This window comes from Atractosteus spatula, chromosome 5 (genome assembly GCF_055471065.1).
Source record: "Atractosteus spatula isolate fAtrSpa1 chromosome 5, fAtrSpa1.hap1, whole genome shotgun sequence".
Taxonomy (NCBI): Eukaryota; Metazoa; Chordata; class Actinopteri; order Semionotiformes; family Lepisosteidae; genus Atractosteus; species Atractosteus spatula.
The window spans coordinates 18,641,776-18,663,698 of NC_142710.1; the positions used below are offsets into that span (position 1 = coordinate 18,641,776).

Genomic DNA, 21,923 nt, shown 5'->3' on the forward strand with positions numbered 1-21,923 from the left:
GAACCCAGAAGGCAGTTGAGAGATTTTATTTTTTTCTTAAAAAAACATTGATGAAAATGATGCCATTTAAAACCCCCCATCATCCTGTCGTCACTTTTTGTTTTTACATTTGGCATTACTGGTCGAGTATTATTAGTTTTTTTTCTTTTCCAAAAGCAAATGGAACCATTTTGTGAGAATTTGTACGTCGCTCTCTGTAAAGAACTCAGGGAACCTCAGACACCCTTGCACTGTACCTTTATAGCCATCACAGATGGTTTAGCCATGGGCCAAGTTTCCTTCAAATATGGACTTGCTGTATACAGTAGGGTACTTCAAGTGCAATCTTAACTCTGAACTTTCTCTCTTGCCACTTCATGCTCAGAACGGCGTGTTCCTGACTGCTGCTTGTGGTCCTTGGGACTGCCAGCACTCTGTTTCTTAGTCGGCATGAACTCTGCTTGATGTTTGAAATGTGGGCTGTAAATGTTACTCTTCTTACTTGTAAGGAAGTAGACTTTTTTACTAGTGTTTTGCCTTTTTTGTTTGGCAGTGCTGCTAGTTAACGGGGTTTCTTTTAAGTGTACTGTAGCTCCCCTTTAAAATCCTTAAATACTTGGATTTTAATGTCTTTAATCTGATACTCACAAGGAAAGTTGCCATAGTAAAATTAAGTGTCACCTTTGTGTTGTGAGTTGATACAGAATTGCAGGCACACATCATGCTAGCAGGAGTCTGCACTAATGTGGTGATTCAGGCAAGTTCCTATTGTAGCTGTAACTTTGAGATCCTTTTGGATGAAAAGCCCTGTACAAGGGCAAAGTATAATAGTTGTACAGTAATTATGTCACGATTTGTGTTTTACAATAGCAGAGACACACATTTGTTGAGTAATCAACATGCCCAACTGACCTGCTGAGCTCTCTCTCGTTCTCCGATACCTTGGCCTAGATTAGCCAAAATTGGGAATTCTTTGATTAGCATCTGCTGGATTGTCTGAATTCCCCGAGTAATGTTTGTAGCATCTGGCTTTAGTAACCCTGAAAGCACTGTGGGGTGATGACTTAAATTCTCTCAAACTTGTTATATTCCTTTTGCTGTTGTCTGGCCAAGCATAAATACAAAGTAGTAGGAATGTGTGTAATGTACTGTATACAGTATGCAGTTGCTTAAGTTCTTTTACTAATTCGGCAATGTTTTAAGCATGCTCTTGATGGGATTAGGATGTTTAAAACTGTGACACAAAGACACTTTATGACTATAAGCATTTGAAGTTTTTCTGTGACAAGCTTCATTTTCTAGTCTAGCTCTGTTTTTCTTTGCTTACTCGCCCAACTTGGAAGTTTCATTTGTTTAAGATTCGGCTGTACAGCAATAACTCTAGTACATGGAGGACCCACAGCCACACCACAGTCATTCAGTGTTTGACACTCTGTAAGCTTCACAGTAGCTAATTAAGGTTTAGCACCAATTTAAGGTGGTATTATCTCTCACTAATGTCGCTGAAGCTTGCTGGAACCCAGTATAGCTCTGGCAACTTCAGCGGTGTACCACAGCCTAGGGAATGCTGGTATGATGACATGGCCTAGGCCCTAGACTCAAACCATTATACTCTGGACTATAGACCTCATCCTGTGCTCTAACTGAGCACCTTTACTCCTTGAGTCATTCAGGAATCTATTGCCCTGAACATTTTGATTGTCCACAAAGTTTAGGAAATTGAAGCTGGATGAAGAAGGCTGTCTGTGCAGCTGGATGGTATTTTTCCATGATGACAGACACAGTGTGGGCTGACGAGCTGGGTCAGACTGCTCCGAAGATTTGCACTGATTGGACTAGTATTAAATGAATACTTCTGCAAATTATTCTCTGGGTGAGTAATGTAAAAATAATAACCTCTTCACACCTAACAGGCTTCTGTAAGCTGAAGCTGTTGGAGAGAATAAATAAAAGAAAATTGAAGATCCAAGTGTCAGGATAGGTTGACCTATACAACAGATAGGTTTTTGAGTCCCACTGAGATCCATCTAGACTTGAAAGAACTTTCTAATAATGCTAGGCAGAAGTTAATACATAGGGTAGAATTTGGTGACTTTTATCTTAAAATTATGGAGAAATACCATCACTCTTTCTGTTACATCCTTATTTTTCCCAGTTTCCCAGGAGTTTGCCTGTTTGAGAGAAGCTACTTAGGTGCTCTTGGCAAAAAAAGACCCCGTTGAAACATGAAAGATATTGTATCATACATCATCATTGGAGAATCATGCAAAACATCCTGTTTTTTAGATTATACAATGTGTAACTTCATTTAATAGCTACTGGCATAGGGCCTACAGCCCTGATGAATGTCTGTTTGTTAGTAAATAGTATCTGTGTGCAGAACACATTGAATCCACACTCCATAAGCAAAAAGAAAGTGTTCTCGGTTTTAGAGTTCATCAAACACATTCTCTCACATTGAATACAAAAAAATGATTGAGACGGGTCTCAATTTTAGTTTACATTACAACCCTTCCAAAGTGTCTCCTTGGGTTTTCATTTAGCCTTCACCCCAGTCTCTTGGCTGCAGACAGAATTTTCCTTCTTGTATTTTAGAAAGATACCCTGCCTCGTGAGAGAAAAATGATGTGTATCTTAACATTACTTGTAGACTGATGTTGTAGTAGTTGATATGGCTAAAATTTGCACTGTTAAAGTGATTGGGACTTCAGGAAGTAGTTATGCTATGTTAACATTTTCCCCCAAAACAGTTACTTTTGATGGGGCCTTGGGCACTCGAGGCCATACTGCACTCTATGCTTAGTGACTATCCCACAGAGAGAAAGTGGACAAAACACCAGCAGTGGTATTTGAGCAAGTAGTAGAGGAAGCTTGATGGGCGACCAACAAGTTGTGCACATTTTTCAGCCTTTTCAGTGATCTTATTCTTCATTGTGTCTTGGCAGTGTTCATGTGATACAGTACTGTACCGCAGATTGGGTCTTTTCCAGTATTGGCTGATGAAGGATCTAAGCCCAGGAATGTCCCTCCACCTGGAAGTGCTTAGGACGAATATCTAGAATGAGTTGCCTTTTATGTTAGATTCAGCGAGGTGCTGGCTGTTAGTTATTATGTCCATTAGTAATTTTTCCAAGGCTGTACAGTAAACAGTGGTGAATTAGTTGCTAAGGAACTAAATGTGAAATGACTTTACAAATGTTTTGGAAAAGGATATTGGAAAAATGTATTCAAGCAGAGCAGTGTGAAAGGGAAAACTAGACTTGGATGCATCTGGTTTTATAATGTTTGTGACAGTGATAAAAACAGGTTATAGATCTTTTCAAAGTAAAGAACTGAAAAGTTCTTCAGTCTGAAAAAAAACCTGCTCTGTGAAAAGCAATGGAAAATAGGCATTGAGACAATGTTCCTAAGGGTTAGAAGAATGGCATAGCAGAATATTTTGTCTTAACACGCGTTAACAGCAATATAGGCCAGACTGATGTGTGTTTTTGGACTACTAATTCAAAATAACTGGTATTCTTTTCCCTCTTATTCAGACCTGAATTTTTAAGAATAACTAACTGTTATTCTTAACTGTTTAACTATTTAACCATCCAGATAAAGATTTTCATACATTTTGAAAGCAGATGATATGGCACAGAAAATAAAACTACTTGTTAAACCTCAATGTATTGACATACTCCGTGTAGTTCAGTGCAGAAATTATATTTGTGATCTTTTCAGTTCTGGTGGAAAATGTTGGATTGAAAATGTAATAGCCATTCCTCAGCTGACCGCCAAGAACGACCTCAGACAATATTGCTGCCCCTTTTAATGATCTCATGTATGAATAAGCTTTAACGAGCCGTGGACTGTAACCTCCATAAATTATCCAGCGCTTTTCCACTTGTGCGCTACAAATGCTGAGTAAGGACTACTACTTGGAGAACCATCCTTGAAGGCCAGGTTTGAGTACATTTGATTGTTGATACTGCACTAAAATAAGCTTAATTCTAATTTACCCAGCATTTAAAGTACTTTATCCCACTGAATTTTCTTCTTATGTTATTGTGGGATAACATATACTGTTATAGTTAGAGTTACAGTGCAGTTTCACTGAAGACATTTTTTCCGGTATGTTCTTTGATTGAAGGCCACCTAGTGGCTCATTAACTCAGATCTAATTGGGGACGAAAGGTAGCTACCTGTAAAGTAGCTAGTACTTAAATAATGAGGATGTGCTTTTCACATCACCAAAGGTCAGTCTAATTAAAGCATGGAACGGCTCTGCGCCTTTTTTAGGAGTTTTCTCTCTTTATCAGGCTCTTCTGTCCCCTCTCACTCCTTGTTAAGCAGTAGATCTTCAGCTGAGTTTCTCTCGCCAGGTGAGGTGGTGCTTTTTGATTGAAGTGGTCGTTAACGCCCGGGGATGGTTTCTCTGCACGCAGATCCACGATGCGCTGAGGGGTGGAGAGGGGGAAGGGGGCTGCGGAAACCTGCTCCATCCTTCCAGAAAGCTCCTGGCCTCAGCAGTTGCCGGCTGCCGCGCTGGAGGTTGCTACGAAATCCAGCCATGTGCCTGTAGCGTGCTGCCTCACTACCGCGCCACTCTGCAAAGAACAGCCGTCTCCGGACACATCAGCGGGGCTCTGCTGGAGGCCACGACGTCCATAGGAGCACGCAGCGGACTGCCAGGCGTCGTCACCGGCTCCACCGGCAGAACCATGTTGAAAGGTAGGCTGCACGCCGCCGTTAAAGAAGGGCTTTGCTGCAGATGGCTTCTACAGTGCAGGTCTCGTTCTCATAGACACCCTCTGCCACAGACACACTGTTCGACACTTCAGCTGCTTATAATGAGCTCTTGCGGATTATTCTTAGCCTCTCTTCATTTGTGTAGCATCTAGCATTGCTGAATTCATCTTGTACGGAGTTCGTTTGTGAGGCTTTTCAAGGCTTATTGTAAAAATGCACCTGAAGAAGGCTCCACGGCCGAAACGTTGTGTTTTCTTTCTTCTTTTTTTCAGCATGGGATAAGCCTATTACTTGTTCCTTTGCAGCCGACGCATGCTGACGCAGCTACCCACCTGAACTACTTATTGTAAAAATTGTGTTATTCAGTTTTTTGTGGATTTTGTGTGCAGTATAAGTTTGGATGGTGCTTCTGAGTGGTAATGTGTTTTCATGTCAGTAAGATTATTAGTCAGTGGTCACTTTCTGCTGGTGCTGGGTCACAGGAGGGGTATCGAGACGTCTTTCATTGTTTCAAGTGGAGCTATAATGCAGTTACAGGTTATTGAAAGAAAAGGCACGTGTAACTGCACTTGACACCCTTCCTAAATGAGAACACGACTTATAACAGGGAAACTTACAGGTGGTCTGTATAATTGGTGGAAGACCACTATACATAACCGCTTGTATTTTGGTAACATAATTGACAAGGTTATTTTTTTCCTCATCTCAGGTGCCTTTTAGCTTGCATCCCTGCAACACATGTACAGTAATGGTAATTTCTGCCCATCAAAGCACGGGGCCAAAAATAATGTTATTGGTTTAAGACCACAGTTACTGTAGCTATGGAACTTTTTTGAACCAATTTTGTTTACTTACAAATGGTAAGTAAAAAGTACACAGAAAAATCTTAAACTAAAATATGCTGATTGCATAAGTATTCAACCCCCACTCCCTAGTCAATTCCTAGTGGAATTGTCAAATTCCTTTGGCGGCGATCACAGCTGTGTTTTTGGATAAGTCTCAACCAACTCTGTACACCGAAGTGCAATGTCCACCCATTCTTCTCTGCAGACTTTCTCCAGCTCTGTCAAGGTGGTTTGGGATCACTGGGGCACTGTATATAAACTTTGAAATTGGAAAAGGTAATTGATTTAACTTTTGCAGGAGCCTCATAAATAACCAACTATGGAAAGTACAGTATGCAGTATCCACAGGCTGGTTTGACTCCTGATCTGTGCAGCGTAGCCCTTCCCTGGCTGAGCTCGTGTTGCTATTTTGTCATTCCTTTGTCATTCATTGCCAAGGACAAAGATGCCCAAATGATTGCAAGTAAACTGTAAAAACTTAATAAAATTACCTTTCAGTGATTTCTGTTTTCTTTTATTTAACATTGGGCCTAAACAGTCATGCCATTATTTATATTTCTTTCTCTGTTGGTCTGTTACAGCAAATATTTTACAAAGATAACTTTGTGACCCTTTGGCTGTGACAACAGCAAGCAATACTTATGAGAATTGTGTAACAGTTTTAGTTTTGGGCTTTATTAAAAGCTTCTAACAAGTTTTCATTATGTTCATAGTTCACTTGTCTAAACACAGTTCCATGTTCCATGTGTCTTGATAGAAGTATTAAGTTGTGCCTCGTGTGTTTTTTGTCAAAAGTCCCCTCATATTTCACTAGTCTTGTGTCACTGAGCTTGTGCGTAAGCGGGACCCAGCTAGCATTGAGGATGTGCCAAAAATGAAATGGATAATTCAGGTAGGGTAGATTTGCAAAACTTCTTTGAAAATACAGGAAACATTAGGAGCTGCCTCATGTCTGTTTTCAAATATGAATAAGCAGTGTAATTGTCTAGACATTCTTCTTGGCATTGAAGGAGAGGGGAAATAGTTGTTTATTTACAAATCACAAGCAACACGTAGTCCTTCAAATTCTCACTTGGCTGTGCAGCTTCTGAAAGGTGAAAAACTGACATCACTCTGTCTTCAGGCAATGATAAGTACAGTATTTTGAAACTAAAAAGTAACCATGTGAAGGTGGCATGATGGTGCTGTGCTTAGCATTGCTGCCTCACAGCCTTGGGGCCCTGAGGTCAATTCCTGTGGTGCTATCTGTGTGGAGTTTGTATGTTCTTGCCATGTTCGCGTGGGTTTCCTCCCACATACTGGTGGCTCAATTAGCTTCTGGGAAAACTGGCCCTGGTGTGAGTGTGTGCGTGATTGTGTGTCCCGTGAGATGGAGGGGCATCCCATCCAGGGTGTATCCTGCCACGTGCCTGTTGCTTGCTGGGATAGGCTGCAGCTCCCTTGAAATCCTGGATTAGATAAAGTTAGGAAATGGATAAGTGGATGGAAGTAAGCATGTGTTCACATAAAGCATCCAATCATACTTCTGGAAATTATTTATTGACTAGTAAAATAATGCCTACATTATTCTTACTCTAACTCTTATTTACCTGGTGACCTATTTTATCATTAAGGACAGAATATTTAGCAGCAGGAAGCACAACACAAAGTCATAAGGTGAAGTAAAATATTTAGGATCTTTGCTTATCACTGTTCCCAAGGTTTAGGGGCTAAAAATGTTATGTTAGTGTAACTTGCAGTGTAATTTATGGAATTAACATGCACAGAACAGAGCAGTCGTTTTTCATACAGTAGCTTGTCATTTTCTTCCTGTGTTTTAATTCCGGATCTCTAGGATTTTAACTTGTTGTGCCCTCGGTGCTGTTTTATGAGGCAATTAAGCCTGTATAAGGTGGGTCCTGTCTTTCGTAAACGTAATCGACACCAAGACAAGGTTGCGTGGCATCTGGAGCACAAGTTGACGACATGAGTCACTGGCGCTCTTAGCCCCTGACTGTGTATGTTAATGCTGTTCAGCAGTGAGTCGTGTTCCTTCATTAGGAAGGTGTGGGAAACCATGTGGTCTCTGTTCAAAAGTCACAGCATTGAGAGATGAAGAGGTATATAGGTCTTTATGTATGCGAAGCTGATAAAATACTCAGGCTCTTTAGGAAGTAAGAGCAAACTGCAGAGCCTAAATCTTTTAATATACTGTTAACAACAGATATTGTATTTTAGATTTGATGCTAAGGTTCACAGGGGTAATTTTGTGTTTTTCTTTTTTTCCACACACGTAATAAGCTTAAGAATGATTATGTGTACTATGTTTCACTATGAATACTATGAATATTATGTTTCAGTGTGACATAATGTACTTTACTTTGCAACTGTTGTGCACACTTAGACATGTGTTTGACATGTGATACTGCAACAGAGATTTGTTGGAGATTTTAAGTATTATCCTGAAAGCAAAATCTAACCTGCAGTGGGACTTGAGTTAAGGTGCCTGAGTCACCACATTGTCCCTGTCGTAAAGTGGTCTGAATATCCTTGGGAGAAAATGTTTATTCTCATTTTTGTATAACCAAGGTGTGTTTCCTTTTCCTTCCTGTAGGGGATGCTCTCGCTGTGATGTTTTCCTGTTTAGACTGGACATTTTTCATAAGGTTTCTTGATCATGCACCTTAAATGGAAGCATTTCATTCAAGTTGTTAATGGTTGTCATTTTAGAAAGCCATGGTCAGTTCTAATCCATTAACAGCTGCTTGTTGATTTCCATCCTAGCTATGATTAAACAGATGTAGCATTTACTTTACATTGGAAAAAAAAGTACTATGTTCTCATTCATAGTACTCTAAATTAGAAAAATATGAGATATTTTAAATACATCTTGTTGGTTGGGTGATGGGTTGTGTTTATAGAACTAACTTAGTAGGGCATTTTTACACCAGAATCATGATTTGGACATTTGGTCATTTACTTGCAGATTCTTATAGATAAAAGATAGGGTTTAGATGTACAGTATTCTTTGCTCAATTTGGTACACACAGGTGAAGAACAATTTGATATTAGCAGATTTAATGGAGTTCACACATATAGCAGGGCCATGGAGAAGTTTGCATGCTACATATAGCATGCTGGAATAGAGTTCACCAGTCAGAAATTTTATGTGTTCATGGGTTTGTTTTCTTTTAGTGTTTTGAACAGTTTTAAATGATCCTTAGAGATTTCCTCAATATTACACAGACATTATCTGGTATGAATGTTTATGTATATTCTTGTTTGGCTTTTGATTGTATTACTCCTAAAATAATGTCAGACAGCCTGTGGTTCCTCTTGAGAAAAAGCAGGTCTATGTATCCAAAACTTTTTTTTTTGCTTAGTCACGCTATTAAGTCTCATTATAAGTGTTTTTTTGTGAGCCGGAAAGGAATAAATCCTTTTGTTTATTCAGTCTTGTCAGTGATTGTGTTATCTCCTAATAAGAGTTATTTGTCCAGTGGTAAACATAATAAGGCAAGCTTATCTGGGCTCATCCTGGAGCACAGCCTACAGTGTCTGTCATAATAGGGTTACACTGTGAGCTGCACTGTGCTTTTCCACTATTGAAAGGCTGGTGTATTGGACAATGAATATACTAGTTCACAATGCTCACATAAACTGTAGGAACACATGTACAGTATCTTATAATTGTGTGTACAGAAACAGGGTTTCATTGACTTTTAATATTTGAGACTGGTGGTTTACAGTACATTTATTTAAATAACAAATCTAACTAATTTCATATTCATGTGTGTCAGTTCAGATGTTGGTTCACTCTTAACATCTCCTTTGAGGAACGTATTTCCTCATTTTGTTTTCTCATAAATAAGCTATAAAACCATCCTGGTACACGGTTACCATGATTAAAACAAGGTTCATAACAGTAATTAAAAAATATAAAAAGCTCCCAGTTATTTGCCATTTTTTTGTCAATAAAAAGAACAATGCTGTTGCAGTGTACTGTATCACCACCTGTTATTTGGTGCCAGTTTTGCAGGATGGTAGTGAAGTACTGATTTGTTTCTACCCATCGATTATCAGCTTATTCCTGGTAAATGTTGAGGAAACCCGGAGCATGTCCTGGATTCCTGCAGTGAAATAGGAGCACACACACATGCTCACACAGGGACAGTTAAGAGATACCAATTAACCTGACCAGCATGTCTTCAGGAGCTCAGAGGAAGTGGCAGGTTTTCATTTAGGAAAGAGACATGGGCTTTTCACACATACGCTCTGAGATGTACAGTACATTCAGCTGTAATGAGTCTATTCCCCTACTATATTTCTGTTTTTTTGTGCTTTCTTGTACATATCCAATGATAGAAATAAGCATCTGGCGCTGGGGTACAAAATGTTTCTTGACATGTAATCTGTGTAACATAATTGTACATGCTGTCCCTAATAAATTGAATGTGTAAAACCCTTAAAATATATATGTGTATTCAGTACAAACATAGTTATCTCATCAGTACATATTCTGCAGATGATGATGTCTCGCCAGAGTGACTGAGCTGTGCTGAGCTCTCGTTAATCTTTTTGGCTGCAGTTCTTTGTGTGCCGCAGTAACATTTATTGCATAATGTAATAAATGCTATTGCAAATAGCATTTATTCATTGGGGGATATCAAATTCTGTAGCCGAAAAGCTTACAAAATTACGTAGTTTTCCTTACATTTATAATGAACTTTATACTTCATGGAAACAGAGGAAAAGTACAGCTGTATGAGATTCTTTATTGCTTAAACATTTTTGTTACACTTTATGCTTGAAAACAAGTGTATAGTCCTGCGAAAGAATGAGTAAAATTACCTTCCCCCTTTAGATCTTAATCCAGTGGGCTTTCTTTGGCCCTTAGTTGGACACAAGCTAATGTTGAGAAGCTTGGTTTCCTCTCTTTGGAGTTGCACTATCTAGGTATTTATCTATGGGTAACCCAACCTTCTGGAAGCGCCGGGAATGGCTGCCTCCCCTGATCACGCACAGTATGTCAGATATGCACTCCGTCAGAACCATGCAGTCTTCGGCAGCTGCTGCCTGACAGTTACATGTGGACAAGTGCAACTCGCTGCTGTTTCCCTGAAGCTCAGATACCTGTTCCTCTGTTCTCCCACTCAGCCCTTCACCCAGGATGGATTCCCCATTGATCAGTAAGTGTGCAGCTCCGCAGGGAGCAGAGAGAGCCCTGAGAGTGTCTTTTCTCCTCTCAGGTGCCCAGGTTCAGGGACACCAGTGGCATGTTTATCCTTTTAGCCAGTGTTGCCGGACTGTAACCGGAAAGGTTTGACGTGTCTAAAGACTCTTGCTTTGTTGGAAATGTATCCGATAAGGATGATATACAATCCAAAACAAGGTTGAGGAAATGAAATAGTTGCATGTTTCTTTCAAATCTCATAAACAATAGTGTTGACAGTTTTCTCAGAGAGGCTGTGTGTGTGTTCAAGGGTTTTTAGCAGGCTTTGTTGGAGGGCATTTGAATGAAACTGTGCAGTTACGTTCTTTATGTATCTGCTAGTTTTTTTATTAGACTTTGCTTTTTTCCACCCTGAGATGTAAACTCATGTTAAGTATTTGTCCTATTACTTTTGTATTTGTACGTTCATCATGTATATGTCTGTCTCTGTATTTTAGTAGCTATAGATCTGTTGTGAAAAGCTGAGGTTTGGTACTAAAATGGAGTGTGAATTTCTCAGAATAGAATGTATTGTGGTGAATAATGATTCATTTCTTATTTGAATGCAAAGGTTTCATAATATATGTACTGTACATATTTCTGGACTGAAGCCTTTATGCAAAGTGACATAGATTTTTACCTATTCACATACATATTTTACTGGAAGAATTCAGGTGAGGTACTGTACCTTAAAAGCAGTGGCTCACCTGGTATTGGAAACAACGACCTTCCAGTGATGAATCCAGTGCCCTAACCACTGCTCTTAATGTAATAACGTGGAACCTGTTCAAAAAATATTTTTTATTTGTAAAAGATAATAGATAAGTAGTAATTAAAAGTCCATTTTTGGAATCATTTTTGAATGAACTGGCTGTTCTAATAAAAGAACAAAAATAATGTGATAGCTAAAATCTCCTTGATACTGGTTTGTTTATAATTAAAATATGTGCTATACTGTATGTATTTTCAGGGGTGCCCTTAAGCTCTATGAATATTTAATAAGAAGTGTCTGACCATACAGTTTCAGAAGAGTGCAGATCCTGAAAGAGTTTAATATGAGAATAATAGATTTCAAAGAGAATACTGTCACGGAGGTTATGAGATGAAAGAGATGTGATATCACTGAAAAATCATGTGTAACAGCAGACCGGTTTTCTCAGTGTCCAAGGGAGAATTTTTTCTGGGAGAAATTAAAAGCATCAATGTCCAAATCGCCAACTAAAGAGTTTTCTTTAGAACAAATGCTCCTTATCCCAGTGTGAATGAAGTGCAGTCCCATTGGATTGCACTACATTTGTCCAGATTGTAGTGCTGCCTTCAGCTTTCATTGTTCCGGTAGCCGCAAAGAGAAAGCGAGACTGGTTTCCATGGCGGTCTCAGCCAGCCTTTAATGGCTGTTCTCATCTGATGAGCTGGCTTTGTTGACAAACACAACGGGTGCCAATATGCCATCAAGCCGGGACACTGACTCCCCCAAGGTTAGCAGCTTTAACAAAAAAATGCATTACTCGACACCCGCTTTTCTCATCAAACGACACACCTCTGAAAAAGCCCCGCGGTATTAAGCGTGAGTGTTCTGTAAGACAGAAAAGAAGACCCCTGCTAACACACTGATGAGTAACGCATTCGGTTGGCCAGGGAGGATGCATATCATCAGTTCAGTTCAGTTTATTGTCATAGGCAAAAGTGCCATGAAATGCTTATTATAACATTAATATTATTAGTGGGGGTGGAACACTTTATGTAGAAAAATCTGAAAATTCCTGAATGTTTCCCAAAAGTAAACGTTGTATCCGCTTTCTGCCATTCTTCACCTGTTGATACAGAAATAAGCTTCAGTGGCACCCTCTGCCGTGTCTTGAAAAGACAAATGTATTACTGCGTCACACTTCCCATAATAAATAATCGAGTTCTTTTTTGCCATTCAAAACATCATTAAATTAAAAGGGTGACGTGCAAATGATAATTTTTTTAAACCGGATACTGAAATCATAGTTTAAACTTAGCCGTTCCATATTTGTATAAAAAGTCCACTTCGGATCTTTGTTTTTTCTTTGAGGAAATCTAAACTTTGGATTTATAGAGCAATTCAGATAGAAATCTAATTAGCCCTAAAATTTGATAGTGCCTCATAAAGTGGCCTTTTGCTTTGCTGCCCCATTTTTTAAAGCACTTCAAAGGAGGGTGGTGCTCGGCCTGGAATGATGGAGTAATTAGTTCTCTTGATGCGAGATTGCATCTATCCCCACCACTTGACATCAGTTGTTGCCACATTTACAGATAGGGGCTTTTAGGGAAATGTTCAGATTTGGCCGTTCTGTTGAATGGGGGCGTTTGCAGGGCAACGTGTAATTTGGCTTGAAGGGAATAAACAGGACGTTTCCTTACAGTTGTTCTCTGGGGAGCAGAGAGGTGAACCTTGGTGGAGTTTTCGTGGTAGGTTTCATACTGAGCACAATCATATGATGACTGTATGGTGATAATCAAACAGTCAATCGACGGATCAGAACCAGAAGCCAGTGAGAGGAATATTGTAGATACCCTGTCTTATCCCGGGGTTGCTTGTGAGGTCTTTAACGCATGTGGTGTTGTGGCATGAGCAGAAGATTGTCATTTTAATTCAGTTGGTTGTGCTGATTCAAAGAATCAGACCTCCACAGCATGTTAACAGTTTTGGCAGTGAACATAGAAAGTAAGGTTAACACAGGAGTAGTGCAGAATCACTTTGTACTTAATCTGTAAGCTTGTCCAGTGTGTGCATGTGAGGTTCTTCCTCCATCTGAACAAATATGTAGGTGGTGTTGATATTTAAAATATTTAATGCATACCGCTTCTGTTCATTTCCCTGTGAAAGTAACAGAGAGTCACCAGTGAGCTCTTCCACTCAGTGTTAAACCAAACTGGTGCTGCTTGATATCAGGGTACATAAGCGCCAGGATTGATTTTAACAGTGTGCTTTTCATCCCTGTCACTTCTCAGATTGAGCTATCTTGTAAACCCCATTGCCTGGAACACATTAAGTAAACTCCTCCTGAATTTTTGAGACTTAACAGTGACTTAACATTAACTCTGGCTTTAGCTTTTCTGAAGCAGAGTACTTACAAAGCTGATCTGTTATGGTTGAAGTCATCATGTGGAAAACATAAAAAGACTAGAAAATATTGTATTTTATTCCTAATAAAGTGCTTTAATGCTTATGTGTGGTTTCTTATTACTGAAAGTGATATTTTTAAAATTATAATAATTTTGAATTTTCTAACTGTTTTTAATAATCTTTCTATTATTGATTTATTTTCTGGGAGGGCAGAACTGACCTAAAGAAGAGCTTCATGTTGTGCTGATTTAAGGGCTGCTGATATTGGCTGTAGCACAGAAGCTTTTGCCAGGATATTTAATAATGGAATGTTTGAACTTTTGAGTTTTCAAAGAAATGATTCAGTTACCTTTTAGCTGGAGAGCCTGAAATCTAATTCCTTGTTTCTGTACAAATGTTTGCTGTCTACTAAAAAGAAGTGACTGGCACATTCAGGCAAAAAATGTTCTGAAGATAATTTTTTTGCAAATTTTCATGAACAATAATAGTTTCAAAGTTACTTCAATTATTTTATCAAATTAAGTTAATTATTTATGCTCATAATACAGTATGTTTATCTTAAAGCTCATATTTTTCTTAGTATAAGGGTAGTTACCTTCTGCTTTTGTTCCACTTAATTATCAACCTAATAATTAATATGTCTTCAGCACCTGGGTCCATTAAGCAATTAAGGCTCAATTCACCAATTAATTGGAAAGTCCTGTAATGGTATGAAATGGGAGAGCCATCTGTACATTGTATTTGGACATAGGATAAGTACTGTGCAGCTACCCTGTACCTTTAAAAAGATTCTCCCAAGATAAATCATGGTTTTGTTTAAATGTTTGTTTTCATTAAAGTAAAAAATATTCTTTACTTTAGCTTCCCCTGCATGGGTTAGGGGAGGTTCATTTGCTACTGTTTTAAAGTGGAGATTGTGCTCTTTCTGACTTAAACTCTTTCAGATTGTATAAACTGCATCTCACAGAGGGGCTCAGAGCCTTTGTTGTTGATGACTCCTGAGGTTACCTCAGACAACTTCAGCCTAATCCCCTCCCCTAGGATCTCATTAACAGTAGTTTTTAAGAGGATGTGCTCCCAGTATGTCTATATGAGATGTGTGTTGTAATAATCCCCACTCACACATCATCTTTCTTGGTAGAGGAGGCACAGACTGAAGCCCAGACAGGCCTGCCAGTTTTGCCTTTCTTTATTCCTAGTGCAGGTTAGGGTCCAATCCCACTTCAGTTGATTAGAGGACTGCAGATCCTGGTAGTGTGGTGTGTGCTTTGTTTTCTGATAATGTCCTGACACAAATCTGTCTTGCTTTGTTTTTCTATGAGTTACCTGTCAACCATCCATCATCCATTTAACCGATGTCACGGTACAGCTTCCTTCCTACAGTGACTTATCACTGTATCTCTCAAGCCTTTATTTTTTTATAACTGGTAAACAGAGGTATGATTACAGGGGAAAATTGCAAGGATGGTTATACAGCAGCACGTATAGGAGGCTGCTTCTGAAATCAGGAAAGGAGGCTGGGATAAAATGGACAGGGGTATGATGACAGCTATTCTCCTTTCAGAACGCCAGGTGTGTGGGACCATGGCTGGGTCGAGCACTTTGCCTTCGAACATGACGGGAATCAGTAAAGAGCTGGCTGACCTGCGGCACCTCATCCAGTTCCCCGAGGAGATCGCCAGCATTCTGACGGAGCAGGAGCAGCAGCTGTATCGCAGAGTCTTTCCCCTCGATTACCTCTGCTTCCTGACCAGAGACTTGGGCAGCCCCGAATGTCAGAAACGCCACCCCCACCTCAAAGCCTCCCTCTCTGCCCCGGCCATGTCCACGAAGAGTGGGGATCGCAACACCGTGGAGGACCTTGTCACGCGCTTCAACGAGGTGAGACCCCTGACTGCGCACCCACACCGAGCTTCCTGCCCTCTCCTCGGTTCAGGGCTTTTCTGCAGTGGGGGCTTCAGAGAGCTTTCTCTTGGTCACTCGGCGACGATATGCAAACTGGGTCAGATTAAAAACCGTATTTCTGATCAAGCTGCAGTGGTGAAGCCATTAAGATCAGTTATTCTCCTTCTCTTATTTATGTCCTTTTACAACGGCAAGGACTGTTCATGCTGTGAATGAATCTGCGTGAACTTACTCTTGAGTGGTTTCAGAAAATGAGGCGAAAAAATAAGAGATGAAAGTCCTCTAAGTAAATGATAAAACTAATGCTCACAAATCCCTGATTTCCTGTACAGTATACTGTGTCACATATCATGCTATGATTAACCTTTTGAAAAACGATGTGTTATTTATAATTGTCTGATGCATCAGTGGTGTTGTTTGTTTCTGAAATGGTTTTTTGTTCAATGAGCACATTCATTTAAAAGGCAGCACAAACTAAAAACGCTGCCATTCTATGTAAAATATAAAGCTTTCCAAAAGCTTTAGTTGCTCCATATCTCAGGGAGATAACCTTAGAAGCAAAATGTTTAGTCTAGACTGAAACTCCTACAGCAGTCCTCTGTAAAAGGATATCGAACATTGAAACATTGAATGAAAGGTTTTCTCTCCATTGTTCTCTATTAGGAACTTGACTCATGGAGATTGACCTTATATTTCTGAATTATAGGTGGCATTTTTTGCTGTGTTTAGCTGTGAGTGAGAGATTAAGTTGAGGCGGGGGGGGGGATCTGTTCACATAGCGTCTTCTGCTCATGAGTTGAAGTTATGTTCAGCAGTCATCTGTTCGTGAAGTTTTCTCCCTTTTAAATTCTCCAGTCAGTTTTCAAAATAAAAACTGATTAACCTGCATATTTCTTAGTGAATGACAAGCTGACACTTGAAACTACCTGTATATATATGCCAACCACTTGAAAATGAAGGTTTCTCAGAAACGGACTTAATTTTCATTTATATTGTATTGGTGGTGGATGGCAATTGATTGCAGTTTATTGGGTTATATAGATTGCTTAAAGCAAGAAAAATATTGTGAGGATCCTAGATGTCTATTTTGTGAGAGCTGTTATATTGTTATTCATTTGTGTTGCAAACCCTGTCCTGTCTGGTACCCTGTCTACTAATACGTCTTTAATAAGATCATAACTGTAACAAGACGTTATTCTGGAAATTGCAATCAGGCAGAGAAATCACAAAGGCCCTGTTATTAAATGTTAGATTGTTTTTAACAGCATCTTGAGGCTCATCCCTTCATCTTAATTAGCATTTCTTTTGATTGCAGCCTGTCCCATCCATCTCTTTGTGTTCTGCAGTTCTGCTCAGAATCACATCAACACAATTTACTAATCAAGTCTTTATGACTTTGAGCTCTCAGAGATGACGGCACTTGTTTTCAGTGAAACTGATTGAAATGACCTTTTATCATAAGGAATTTTTTTATTGCAATGCTATTATCAGCAGCTCCCACGCACTGCAATGGTGTTTCAACACTTCCCTTCCCAGTGTAATTCAGGGAGGGTAATATATGAACTACTGTTGATAGTGGGGGCTTGTTAATTATCCTGAGTGAACTGTCTGACAGTACTGATGTTCTGACTTCTCACAGAACTTCACATTATTGAAGGTTTTGTGGGATGATTCCTTGCCAATACACCCAAGGATTAAACAGCATGTTTTCTTCCTTCTCTTCAGCCACTATATTGTTAAAATCATACTTTCATCAGACTTATATGGCCTCGTGTTGATCCTCTGGCTGCTTTTACACAGTCTTTCTAGCCACATAATGTGGCAAATCATGTGGTGAGTAATCTTACCGTCTAAGCCAGAACCCCAGAAAAAAAGTTTTAAAACACATGAAAAGCACACTGAAAAAACTACCCGCTTCAGGTTGAAGAAACTTCATTTTTTTAAGATGACTAAACATAAGATATGCGCAGGACTCCATTGCAAAACTGTTTTGCTAATGGTACTGTATTCTGGTATTTAGATTTTATGCTCTTAAACAAGTTGGCTGATATTCTGCAGAAAAAAATTAGCAACTTCACCTTATTTGGCAATGCAGAAAATCAGGTCAGACAGCTGACTTCCCAAAAGCAGTACTGGACGGGGAAACACCTAAAATGTCTAGAAAAATCTTCTTGGAGGTCATAGATTTTTGATCCGTTTCATAGCTAAAACAGAAACAGGTGCCTCTAGCAATAGAATTTCAATAACACAGATTGCATTGGTGCCGAGCTCATAAAACCCACAATTATCAGTCCACTTTGCTTTAACTGGAAAGTTTGGGAGACTGGCCATTCAAAGAGAGTTACGGTATTAAATACAGCTAAGGCATTTATTTTCTCTGGGTAGCATTCATAGCAGCAAAAGAATACACAATGACTGTTCTCATGCTGGGCTAGACAGTAAATAGTCACAGTAAAGTAGGCTGTGCTCCATGCACTAGGACCTACACCAGAACCGTTTACCATAAGTATTGCAGTGATGTCTGGTGAGTGAAATGCCCATCCAGTTTAACGCTTCTTTATTTCTGTTATATCTGCCTACTGCGATCATGCTGGACATGTGAAAACTCTTAATTCACACCATCATTGAGTCTCCTGAAGATTTCAATTGAGCTGATCAAAGTCAAGCTGTGTTTTGGCATTAAAAATTTCCAACGCTGCAGGGATTCACTACCTTGGCTGTTAGTGTGATATTTCCTAACCTTGTTTGTGTCATTGTGCCTCCTGGTTTTCGTGTTTTCTTTTCCACTGGGCATCTGGTTCTTCAAAGTGAGGGTAGCAGCTGTCTGCAGTGGATCTGGCCTTTGATGTGCGTTTGAATTGAGGCATAGATGAAACTCCTCAGAAAAGAACCTGGCTGACATGCAGCCTGCTATTCAGTCAGGGTTACTGAAAATGCACTTGTCCACTCAAGTTCTGGACATGAAAAAATGCTGCTTACTGGTTAGTAAAAAGTACTGCAAGTCATTCAGAACTTTGACTGTGACCTAGCGGCAGTGGTGATTATCTGTCAGCTTAAAAACCATTGTAGATGTTCATGTGAGCTGAATGTGTTGGCTCCTTTTGATTTTTCAGCATGGAATTAGCACACAATTCATTGTGCCAAAATAGATGACTTTGGGGAGAGAATAAATTAATGGCGAGACCTTATCTAAATGGGGATGGTTAGCAAATTGCCTACCTGTGCCTGAATAAGATCTGGTCTGCGAACATGAAAGAAAAGTCTTGATGTGAAGACCTCTTTTTGTCTTAGGCCTTGAAGAGAATGCACTTAAAAGTATACTTTTTTTGACAGTAATATTTTGGGGTAGAACGACGGTGCACTGGTTAGCATTGCTGCCTCACAGCACTGGGGCTCTGGGTTTAATTCCAGTCCTGGGATGCTGTCTTCGTGGGGATTGTACAGCATGTTCTCCCCATGTTCACAGGGGTCTCCTCCAGGTGCTCCAGTTTCCTCTCCCAGTCCAAAAATGTACTGGTGCATAAACTGACTTTTGGGACAACTGACAGTGGTGTGAGTGTGTGCGTGTTTGTGTCTGTGTGCCCCGGAATGGACTGGAGTCCTGTCCAGGGTGTATCCTGCCCTGTGCCTGTTGCTTGTTGGGATAGGCTAAGGCTACCTGACAACCCTGAATTGGAAAAAGTGGTTTGTAAGTGGTTTGTAAGTGGATGGATAATATTATCAAATGTTTTTTTTTTTGTCCTAGATTGTGGTTACTAAAAATCTGATTACACGTTCTCACGTGTTTTCATTAGCAGCTTTCAAAATTTAACAATGTAATCCCTTCCTAAACAAAAACGTTGTCAGATGTCAGGAAGAGCCATTTGATCACTTCCAAGAAAGTGATACAAAGGGAAAAGCTACAGTATGAGGGCACAGGATCTGGACTCTGTACAGCACTTTGACTTTGTACAGCACACAGCATTTATTAATGTTATGAGATCACGAGGATTAAACCTCTCGTACCGCACTACAACAACTCTACTACTAAAAATAACTGAATTGATTATGTTTTTGCCATCTTTTTTCTTCAAAACATTATTATCAACCTGCTATGTAAAAAGAAACCTGCTATGTAAAAAGCATAGTGAAGTAAAATAATATAAAGTGTTTGTCTAACTGCTAATGTATGCCTACAGACAGAAAAGCTCAAATGATGCCTGGTATGCGATCTTTCTAAAAGGATAAATACCCTGGTTATTTTTTAGAAACTTGTGCTGCTGACTGCTGCATTGATTCAGTTCCATTTGGCAGTGCTTGACAAGAACATCAATTATACAGAGAAACAATCTCAAACTCGATATTGCTGCCATAATTATTTTTGTCATTATTGTTGTTGGGTAAGACCATGCAACATTAACACTCTTTTGATCACAGTAATAATGACTTTGCAGATACTTGACTCATACAATCCTAGCAACACGTGGGTGTTTATAATACCATATTTTATAAAGGCGATGGCTGACCTCTAATATGGAGGAACTGTGTGCAGTAGTTCATTCAGCTTACTGCTTGAAAAGCTGACAGGCTGCTGTTCTGCTCTTTTTTCTGTACTGTGTACAGACACAAAATTATGAGGATGAATGCATTCTGGTTGCTGGTAATTTTGGCCTTTGTTACTTCATCTGCTTTGAAAAGTGATTAAAATTTAAAGAGCTATAAAATTCCTATTATTTTGTATTATATATCTATCAATACTAATGCTGACATTCTTCAACCCTTCTGTGGGCAGTGGCTTTGAATGCTTTGTAAATCTTTGGATCAGTATTGTACAGTTCAGAGTAAACGTGATCAGTTCTGAAGAACTCCTGGGAAGCTTTTGCCAGGATATGGAAGCCTTATTGCATTATTATATCAAAGCATCAAACAGCACACGTTGTACCCTGCAGGACCACATGACCTACACTTCTCTTGTTCCTATTAATACTTTTGGCTTTTGTAGGAGGAACAGGCTTTTCCCATGCTGGCTGTCCTACTATTTGTTCATTAATATGAGCTCTGCTCACAATTCTAGGACTTATATGTACGCAAACTGGTTGCATTGGCTGTTTGTATAGTTTGGTTTCTGTTTTTTGCCTAAGTGGGCATTCACTTAAAAAGCAGATGTTAAAAAAATGAAGCCTTTTCAATCATTAGGTTGTGAATACAACCCATTACTTATCATCCAACTCTTATCTTTTCCTTATTTTTTTAGGTTGAGTTTGTGAGGTACAGATGTGAGTTCTGAGTCACATTCTCTCTGAAGGAAACTCCAACGAAGTGGTGGAAAACAGCTGTTGTATTTTTAACAGTGTCCGCTTGGGAATTCTGTTCATTTGGATAATTCTGTGATAACAGAAACCCACCCCATTGAGTTTAATAAGTTGCAGGTTTTGGAGGAAGGTGTAGCTTTCCAGGTAGGTTTCATCATGTGTCTTCTGATGAGAAGGAATAGAGACCTTTGACTGCCAGATCTTATTAGTTAATTAGTGTATATAATTGAACTACAACGTGTGAGCGGGCACGGGTAGCAAGGAATGAACCTTGTTGAGTGTTAATGGCACAGATGTTTCCATGCTGTCAAAATCTCAAACGATCCAAGTTAAGGCAGTAACTGACTGGATTGACACAAAGGCCCAATTATACATTTTACTATAATGTAACGCTTTTATATTGTGTGTCTTACATCTGTTTTGTGATATTCAAGCTGAAACACAAATAATGAAACAGTACTTATATTTCAAAGGCTAAAATGAGTAAACGATTATATAAGCATTGTATGTACAGCAGGGATGGCATTTGAATTTGCCATTTTTGGTTAACAAAATTGTAATTTTTTGAAGCAGTATCATAGTTTTAGAAAGGCATAATTTTAACATAAAGTAGTTATTTGTAGATGTGGTTTTTCCTTTGCTTCAAATGAGAGTAGAACGTGAGCAACCTTTTGTAGTGTAAATTGCTTGCATGGGTCCGTGCTGTAACTATAAGGTAGAAATTCTGGAAGATTTCGTAGTCTTGTTTTTACAGTCCTAAGTCTCTGTATTGTGTGCTTTGAATTTTATTCCTGGATATACATCTGCTTTAGACTGTAGTCAGTGTATCAAAATGTTATGTAATATTAAATAGCTGGGAATATCTAAAATATATTCCTTTTATAAAT

The 21,923-nt window shown here is 39.2% G+C and overlaps 1 protein-coding gene across 1 annotated transcript in view; it reads left to right on the top strand.

The window, feature by feature from the left end:
• Positions 1 to 21,923, top strand: part of plce1 (phospholipase C, epsilon 1) — a 100,164-nt gene that overhangs the window by 40,432 nt on the left and 37,809 nt on the right. Inside the window, exons 2-3 of the mRNA XM_088916096.1 lie at positions 4,407 to 4,692; positions 15,405 to 15,721. Of these exons, the coding sequence (XP_088772222.1) occupies positions 4,407 to 4,692; positions 15,405 to 15,721 (603 nt within the window). The remainder of the gene's footprint in view (positions 1 to 4,406; positions 4,693 to 15,404; positions 15,722 to 21,923) is intronic.